At 43.8% G+C, this 9,865-nt stretch overlaps 1 protein-coding gene across 1 annotated transcript; it reads right to left on the reverse strand.

Moving 5' to 3' along the window:
* Positions 1-1,335: 1,335 nt before the first annotated feature.
* Positions 1,336-4,050, reverse strand: LOC124647616. Its single transcript, XM_047187530.1, has 3 exons — positions 3,187-4,050; positions 1,885-2,433; positions 1,336-1,803 (listed from the first exon to the last, which is right to left on the reverse strand). Exons 1-3 carry the CDS (start codon positions 4,048-4,050, stop codon positions 1,690-1,692), a joined length of 1,527 nt encoding a protein of 508 aa, XP_047043486.1. The 3' UTR covers positions 1,336-1,689.
* Between the last annotated feature and the right edge of the window lie 5,815 nt (positions 4,051-9,865).

Below are 9,865 nucleotides of genomic sequence, written 5' to 3' on the forward strand. Positions count from 1 at the left end.
GAACCTTTTCCTACCAGCAATGCCTTGTCTCTAGACATGTTCGGAAGCGGACATTTCGACATAACTCTCCGCTTCGCTGCCCTCATCGCTGAAAATCCACTTTGTCATCCATTCGCCGAAAATTTGCATGAGTAAGTATCAAAATAATGTGTACATGCAAAAACTTATGTCAATTTATTTTGAAACTTTGAAATAGATTTTTTTTTTTGCTTTTAAATAAACCAGGACCCGGATTCCTCTAGCTACTTTCGAATAAACATCCTGGTATATAAGTACTCCCTCCGTGGAAAACTTAAAACGATGGCCAAGCTACACATAGCCCTTTATTTGCAAACACTCATAATTCATATTTAAAAGTTATAAAAAAGCCGAAACAAAATTCTAGAGATAGCCAATGATGTATACTAAAATGGTGTAAAATCTCAATATAAACTACTTCATATTGTAGGCTACACAAAAATGACAAATATTATAGTGAATAGTGCATATTTCAAAACTATAAAATTTGTCAGATTTTATCAATTTCATGTAGCCTAGAATACAAATCAGTTTGCATTAGGATTTTACACCATTGTTGAATACATCATTGGCTACCTCTAGAATTTTGTTTCGGATTTTTTTTAAACTTTGAATCCGAATTCTGAGAGTTAAAAAAAAGAGCTACATGGCTTCCGAAACACAAACCTCCTCCCTCCGCCCCTAAAAAAGCTGGTCAACTTTATCTAGATACAGAGAAATTTTCACAAGTTATAGATACATTTGTATCTACTCCCTCCGTTCCTTTTTAATTGACTCAAATTTAGTACAAAGTTGTACTAAATCTGAGTCAATTAAAAAAGAACAGAGGGAGTAGTAAAAGTTGAGCAGCTTTTTTTTTTAAGACAGTCCTTTGTAGACACCAGGATGGTATCAAAATGAAGTTGTCTTATTCATTGTAATCAAGAATCTTATCCACTATAACTGACAATACGGATCATCTGATAATTAGTACAGATGTCTAACTGCCTGTTGGCTAACCAACTGTGAATACACGAACAAGGATGAAATCGCTCCTGTTAGTATCGATATGAAAAGGATACAAAGATGCAACTGTTTGAGTGTGATTGTAGAAGTGTTGCCCGCAACAGAGAACACTAAGAATGCCATAATAAACATATTATGCACATGACGTTGTTCATAGTAAATTAGGGAAACTGCAGTGGGAAATTAGGGGTGCAGGTAATTAGTGTTAATATTTATTTGCGAACCTGTAGACTGAACATTTGAAGGTGCTAATAGTACTACGACATGCATCATGCTTGTTCAGTTTATCTATTCACTGCACTTGACGAAATGTAGGCAAAAAAAGGTCAAGAAACATTAGTAAGTCTGTACCACATACATGATAGATCAACCATGGTTGAGCAAGGCGTAATAGTAGCCTAAAGAAACATTCCAATTTTTTCCCGAAGTGCCTTATGATTTAGCAAAATGAGATTTATCATGATTAACACTAAGAATCTATTTCACATTGTATCGAAGAAAATACAGAAACTACCTTCAATAACTACCAAGTATAACAAGCAGCCGATTACTGCCAAGTGCTTGAGGCAGAAAAAGAGCCCCGAGGACACTTGATCCAAAGAATGTAGGATGATAACTACATCTTCCAGGTATCATCTGGACAGAAAATATACATCTCTGTTTTCATCAATCAAGAGAATCAGAAGCTGATCCAAACGCTCCACGTCCACATTGCCGAACAAACATAAACAGAGTACCATTAATAGATCCTTTCATAGCACTACATAATCTTCTTGGTGCCTGTATATCAGCAGAATGATAATTAGCAATTGTAAAGGTTGAAAGAATACAGGAGATTTCGCTAGTAATATTAGAACGAACCAGATGCCATCTTTTGCTTAAAGGGGACGCAGAAACTTGAATCTCATCTATGTCAGGTAAGGGAGATGACCTGAAACAGAACACCTTCCTTTTGAGGTCATCCCGATTGGTTGATCTTATATAAGAGCCTCTCGTTATGTTCCCATCCTTCCAAACATCCTTCAAGAAAAATAAGACTGGCTTCTTGCACATAGATTTCTGAATTTCCTTAGTGTCAAAATCGAATTCAGTTCTCTGGCTCATCCTATTAAAAGCAATGTAGGTCCGCTCGGATCGCTCCAATTCAGGAGGAAGAAGAACACTGGGGTACACTTGAACAACATAACCCAGAGAGATGGCAAATGTAAGCTTCTGTTTTACATCATAGCAAACTGAACGCTGCAAGAAGCTCATGGGTTCTGTTTTCATAGCCTTTGTAAAGAGCTCCAAGCTCTCAAGAGAGTTTAAACCCGGATATATAGGATCCACAAACTCCACATGGTGGATGCTGACGAAAGGAGCGATTGGATGAGCAGCCAATATACCATGGGCATTGCCTCTGATATCCCACTGATTATGACACCAGGGGCAGAAGTACATAAAACAGACTGATGAGGTTAGAAGGGATGCATTCAAAATTCCAAATCCACATAAATTATTCAACCGAAAAAAGAATATATGCAGTTAAAGGATGACGTTCACAGCAAACAGAACATCTTTTGTTAATCAGCTGTTATGTTTTTTAATGATGCAGTGCCTGTTCAACAGAGATATATACAAAGATAATAATACTCCTACTGTAAAACAAGTAAATAGCAAAGCAAATCTTAGCAAAGGAAAATAATAACATTCAAGGCCAACCAAACTTGCTTTTCTATCATATAAACACTCTGGCAAGGACCTACTTTTGTTCGTGCACTACAACCAGTGAGATACCAACACGGGGCACAGATTCGGTGGTACCAGAGGAAGGACCAGCTTTCTTTCTGTCACAACGAATCAAGCATGACACACATAGTAAAGTTCAAAACAGCGCATCAGGATCTGATGCAAGCTCTGCAGTGGGGCGAATTCCTCAGCAATCACCACGCGTTACTTTCAGTCAGCACGAACAGCAAGTTGCATTGCACTAATTCATGCATGGTATGTTTGTGTGGAAGAGGGCACTGTCCTCGAATTCATGTCGCTGAGAACCAGTTTATAAACAGAATCTACTAATCTACATACTACGAAAGGCTAAGAGACCTAAACAACAAGGTAAGCGCTGAAAATGGCAAACGAAAGTTGAAATGCCGAACAGACGTTGAAGGATAAGGTCCATACCTGATGGAATCCATACTCCCGGGAAAGGGGCACGCCGAGCTCGGTAATGCAAGCATGGAGTCGGTCGTCGCTCCCATAGAGCCTGGGGTACCTCTCGATGCAGACGTCGAGCGTCCGCGCTAGCGCCGCGGCGAGCGGGAAGCTGAGCGCGACGCCGCCGCCTCCGAAGGCCATGCCGTGGCTGAAATAGGTGTTGGCGGAGTGGCTCTCGGACGGGGCCCCGACGTAGACCATCTCCCTCCAGTCGTATTTCCCGAGCACGGCCACCAGGTTGTCCGGGGACAGCACGGTGTCGTCGTCCACGAGCACCACCCACCGCGCGGCCCCGCCGCCACCCACCAGCCGCACGGCCTCGGCAGCGATGCGCGCGATCCGGAGCCCCGAGGGGTGGCCCGTCGGGTTGGTGTACCGGAAGCGGGCGGTGTCCTCGGACACCCGGATCGGCGGGAGCGAGCCCTCCCCGGGCGCGCTGGGCCCCGGCGCGCCGGCGGCGTCGAGCCAGACGTGGCCGCGCATGGAGGATGGGTCCCACCAGAGGCGCACGTACTCGCGGCGGCGCGGCCAGAGGTGCGCCGAGCCCGCGATCCCGAACACGATGTGGCCCAGCGAGAGCGGGGAGGACGCGTCGGCGGTGGAGAGCGCCTCATCCGCTGCCGCCGCGGCGTACGACAGCGCGGAGGAGGAGGAGGATGCCAGGGAGGCCTGGGCCGGGGAGAGCACGAGCGCGAGCCAGAGCGCGGTGGCGAGGAGGAGCGAGAGCAGCGCCAGGAGCGCGGCGGCGAGCGGGCAGGTCCGCGGCGGGAGGATGGCGAGCGAGAGCGGGAGCGGCGTCGGCGGCGGCGAGGCTTGGTGGGGCTTGGGCATTGGACACGGGGGACGCCGCCGCCGCCGGTGGCCACGGACATTTGTGGGGGGTGGCGGGACGTGGCGATGTTTCAGGGATGGACACTTCCCCGGTGGTTGGCTGCCCTCACCTCACCTGCGGTTGTAATAGCACCAGTCCATCACCAGTCCAATACAAATCTCCCATAGTTCCCCAAACCTATTTATTCGCGTCGGACAAAAAAACGCTTCCAACCGCGTCGTTAAACCCGTTTTTTATCCAGCGCGCCCCGATACGGTGTTCGGCGCTCTGAGTCCATCCCCGTTCCACAAGGGACGCACCGGGGACGCCAGACGGACCGAAAAGCGAGGCGAAGGATGCGGGCCCGACCCGTCAGCGGCACAATAAATTTTAACCTAACTGTCGCCTACCTCGCGACGGAAGTTATTGGCTCGCAGCGACGGTGCAGTTCCCGTAGAGGCGCAACTACGCGTCTCGTCGCGCCTAGCTCTGCGTGCCGGCGTTAATGAGCGCCACCGCTCCCCGCCTCCCTTCGGCCTATAAAAAGGGCCGCCTCTCATCGTCCCTCTCACACACACCCTAGCGCCTCTCTCCCCAACCCTAGCCGCCACCATCTCAACAAGAGTCAACGCCATGGCTGGGAGAGGCGGAGGCCGAGCTCGCGGTCGTGGTTGTGGTCGTGGCCGCGGCCGCGGTAGAGGTGCACGCTCGCCGTCGCCTGCCAGGCCGTCGTCTTTATCGTCGGAGATGGACGTGGAGGCGGGCGTGCTGTTCGAGTTCGTCCTCGTCCTCAAGGATGACCCACGCGGCATCCAGAGGCTGCCGGACTCCTTCGCCGCCTACATCGTCGGCGACGACCGCTCGGGCACGATGCATCTACGGGAGGCTTCGTGCGGCTACTACCGGTGGATCGTCGACGTGATCTACGACGCGTGTGGCAAGATGTACCTCCACATCGGCTGCGAGAAGTTCGCGCGCCACCACAGCCTCGAAGCCGGCTTCGTCCTCCTGTTCTCCTACTTTGGCGATAGGGACATGAGCGTCAAGGTCTTCAACGAGACGCGCTGCCGCCGGGACTACCACGACGACAGCACCGACGAGGAGGACGACTGATGAAGAGTGTTGTTTCTTCGCAGCGAATACGTGCACAGAGGTCTCTGTCTGTTCTTCGTCGGTAGAACCAACAAGGGCACCGTCTCCCGCTGGATTTTCCAGTTTGGGTGACTGAGTGTGCCCTCGAGTGTTCTTTCTTGGAAGCGAACACACAAAACCTTCGATGCACGGCCTAGTTAGGTTTAGTTTTTTTACAATATTTTATATTTGTGTCCACCATGGTTCAAACTATATATTAGTTTGTGGAAAACCATGTTCCAAATTATGCCTTCGTGTCCACGTTCCCAATTATGTATTAGTTTGTGGAAATTGAAATAACAATGTCAAAAAAAGTATTTTTAAAGTTTGGGGGCGGCGTTTTGGGGACGCTCCCAAACGCGGCACGAACGAAACACGTCTCCCAAGCTCAATCCGGAGCGGTTTGGGGGTATGCTTTAGGGGACGCGACTAAAGATGCTCTTAGAACGAACATTTTACAATTTTAAAATACTTATTCGAATCTTAGTACGGTTGGGTTATTTAAATTACTGTAAAATTTGAATTAGATTCGGCGGCGTCATTACTTTAGCTTAACCTGATGACACGCCAAGATTTGAGCGTGCACGTGGAGGGCGATGGGCAGCGATAGCGTGGTTACTGGTGGACTGCTACTGACGATTCTACGAATTTTTGACTTGTAGTGTAGGCGACATGTATGCTTTAGAATAGTAGTAGTAGAATATATCTCGCTGTCCGTGAGCTATAAGATAGGACGACGAGGGCGCGCCATGTGTCTCGGGAATGTCATTAGAGGATAGAGTATATGTCTTTTTCTTTTCTTTCATGGGCATTGTGGAATATATTCCCTAATCGACCTCATCAATGAATTTGAACTACTGCTAATGTATGTGAAATTTGGTTATTGCATTGTGGTACAGTGTTGCCGTGATAGTGAGCAACAGGTGTGTGGCTGGCTTGAGTTTGCAGCAACTAGTTGGAATCAGTTAGAATTACCTGTCAAGCAATCTAAGGTTACGGAAATGCTTTCCTAATCATGGTCAATCCCAAATGACAGGTAGTTGCCGGTTTGATACTGAACTAATTAATGATTTTTTAATTTGCATTTGATGTGATGGTGTTCACAGGATGTTGTCTGATAAGTATATGAATTAAATACAAGAAGTCCTATATATATTTTCCGCAAGGGTACAATGGTCTCATGGGCTGCACCCATGTTTTTTCTTTTGTCTCCTATGTAAGAGTATTTAAAATTTATTTTATTTCATAGTTGGGACTTAAAATCATCCACCCATATATACTTTTCATCACCTCTCTTGTGAGGATCTCTTATCTTTGGTCTGAGGTCACAATCATCCATATCTTGATAAACCTTGTAGCGCTCTTTCTCGGTACACCACGAATCCAAGTGTATGTTGAGGCCTCAGACCACCTACACAAACAAACTGCATGATGGAATTTCCATGGACTCTTATTTTTATACGTATCAAACAAATTTTACAATGAGCTACTGGCAAAATGTACAGCGTGCGATAGTTTCTATTTCTGACTTGGTTCTAATTTTATCACTAATTTCTACGTGTAGGTAGTCTGTTAGATCCATAATAAGTACCATAATTTTAGCTACTAACTAAAATCATGACACTTACTATGGACCAAGGAAGTAGCTTTTATAGTACTTTACTTCGCGGCAGCTCGTTTGACAACATACGTAGAAGTTTGAACTCACCCAATGAGGCTGTTCGACCTCCCATGCTAGGTTTAGGAAGTTGGGTCCGGATGGAGTAGAAAAAAAAATTTCCGAATTCTTGATATATATAGAACATGGTAAGCATGATAAGTTTTTCTTAACAAAAGGGCAATATTGTATTATTAACAAATTAGTAGGCGTCGGTCAATTAATTAGCGATAAACTGGTCATAAACCTATATAGACACCTCGTCGACTGTCTAGAACACGACCTCCTCGAGAGCGGTTAGCCTGGCTACCTACACAAACGCCAACCAGTGTCATTGTCATCACTCCTTATCGAGCGAGGAACTTCGATTTTACCAAAGAACAACCTCCTAAGAAGCCTTAGCTTCCCATTGCAAACAATTGACCCTTCACACAAAATACCGGCAGTTTCAATATATTTTGATGGTGAGCTCCAGGGAAGGAAAACAAGACCCGGCCTGATAAAGATCTTTACAACCGGCTGCCCATCCGAGGTCATCGCCACCGCCCGAATGAAGATACAACAACTATAACTTTGTAGTCAGGGTAATCCAACACGAAGGTCATCAAACAAGTTGAAAAAGCTGACTAAGGAAGCCTCCCTGAAATATCAACATATGTGATTAAATATGAGCAATTAACATATGCTTCAAACAAACGATAGATGCAACAGAGATAACAATGAAGTAGCGGGATATAAATAGAACAACTATTATCTTAAAGCAACACGCAAGAAGAATAGTAAATAAGAAAAGTATGAATTGCAAAAGGGAGACGAATACATCAGATGTAATTTTCGAAGTTCAAATTGTTTATGCAACTCTACGTCCTCATTTGGATACGGTCGGCATGAGTGCACCATATTCCTCGGATTTAGCATACTTCTTTACAAGCTCAAATTGATCAGAACTAGCTCAATCACTCGGGGTTGATCTTGAGGTGATCACCAAACCTTCACAAAAATGTTGCGACGGATCCAGTGGATCCTTAACCACAAATGCCTAGTCATCCAGGAGATGCCAAATATCCAAGAGGTACAAGTAGATCTCAAAGAATGGAATGTGCACTTGCTTGTCAACTAATCTCACTTATTTTACCTCTCAAAGATTTCTCAAGAACATAAGAGAGGGGAAACTTTGCACGACAAAGGAATAGGGTCTCATATCTAGAAATTTTCTCGAAGTCGTCAACCCTACCTCGAGGGATTCGGGTCCTTATATAGGTGAACCTAGAAATTATTTGTTGGTGCAGAACTGATTTGTCTCGAAGCAGCACAATAGTCGCTCTTCTAGTGCTTCAACAAAGTATTATGTGAGGAAGCATCAGACACCTATAGCAATCTTCAAGGACAACGTGCTCTGACTCGTCACTCGTGAGACCGACAACAGCTGTGTGCAATAGTATTGGGCTCAACATTGGTTATACCCAGCCGATTATACCACATGTTCAACCTAGTTCTTCTGGTCATTCTGCTTTCAGTCTCCTTAAAGCTTTCCAAAATATTGCTTTAAAAATGATCATATTTGAACACTTACTCAAGTTTCACATTCTTTACTTAGGTATCATATTCCTCTTATAGTGTGCCTTTTTATACAACTCTTTGAGGCACTATAACTACTAAACAACTAGCCCCTAGTGTTCAACTTTTGGTCTTGAGTCTTCATAGGCCCTACGGAGTCTTCAACTTGAAGCCATACCTTCCTCACTTCATTTTAAGGGATCAACATTCATATGGTTAAACCAACTTCATGTTACTGTACACTTGTATCCATTTATTATAAATGTCAGTCCCCTAAACATTTGCCACTAACTGTCCTAAACCCATTAGGAAGACACTAATCTTCATATTTAGTTTTTTAGGGATAGAACGAACTTTTGTAGCTCGAGCTACATGTAGGCCACTTTTTGAACATGTAATTTCAATTTAAACATGTTAAAAAATTAGAAAATAATACTGTAATGTAGATAATATTGTAATCTTCAAGTGTGTAAATTTTAAGATTGAAATATGTTGTATTTTGGGCTTAGCAAAAAGAACAAATCTTGATTTTAGCATTGGTGAATAGTAATGAACAGTATATTAAAATCTAGATTTTGTCATTTTGTGAGATTTTGTTATTTTTACTGAGGGCAATATATGATGTATTTCAATCTGAAATTTACACATTGATAGATTTCAACATTCTCTATGTTTACATTTTTTTCAAAATTTTCTGAAACTTTGAAATCAAAAATTTTGAAGTTTGAAAAAGGAAAACAAAACCGGGCTAGATGTAGCCCGGGCTACATTTGAGGTTTTCCGGAGATCTTCATATTTATTGTTGCCATACCCAATAATTATCGTATTGGGCAGGGCTTGCCCTTGAAGTCAAAACGACCCTCTTATTCAATTTCCCTTCTTCAGTGGCGCAACTTAAATATGGCGACGACTACTCCAACTCAGCCACGGTGTTGCTTGATGATAAAGAAGGCTCCACACTATAGCTATCATACCAATATTAGCTTGTCGTAAGAACGATCACATGATATCTTGGTAGCTAAACTAGTTGCATATTTGAACCTCATTCAACTCGAATGATTGACAAAAAAAAATATACTCTCTCCCTCCGTTACTAGATATAAGTCATTGGCATATACTTAATAATACTTCATACGTTCCTAATAAAATTGAATGATTCAAAGATTTTCGTATAAATCTTCTTAGATTTTGTAGCAATTCAGAAATTTGAGTGCTCCCCCACTCAGGCCTTCTTGGGTCCGCCCATGGTTCTTCTTGTACATTGCAATGTTCCATCTCCATATGCTAAGATGCAACGACTTAGTTAGTATAAAATTATCATTAATAAAAGTACCAGATTCAACTAATTAAGAGTGGATTCACCTGTTATTCTATTTTAGCTTTGCTTGTGCTATTGTAATTGGCCAAAGTCTGATCTACATTGTTTTGTCTTGTACAACACCAACTTTATCGATGGAAAAAATGGTTGAGAGTTAATGATGCCCTCAACA

Source organism: Lolium rigidum, chromosome 4 (genome assembly GCF_022539505.1).
Source record: "Lolium rigidum isolate FL_2022 chromosome 4, APGP_CSIRO_Lrig_0.1, whole genome shotgun sequence".
Classification (NCBI taxonomy): domain Eukaryota; kingdom Viridiplantae; phylum Streptophyta; class Magnoliopsida; order Poales; family Poaceae; genus Lolium; species Lolium rigidum.

Excerpts from the sequence above, each read along its gene's own strand:
- LOC124647616 (XM_047187530.1), bottom strand. The coding sequence starts at position 4,050 with ATGCCCAAGCCCCACCAAGCCTCGCCGCCGCCGACGCCGCTCCCGCTC. Across the intron at positions 2,434-3,186 it reads GGGAGTATGGATTCCATCAG|TGGGATATCAGAGGCAATGC; the intron begins GTATGGACCTTA and ends TGTCATAATCAG. Across the intron at positions 1,804-1,884 it reads TAAGCAAAAGATGGCATCTG|GCACCAAGAAGATTATGTAG; the intron begins GTTCGTTCTAAT and ends GCTGATATACAG.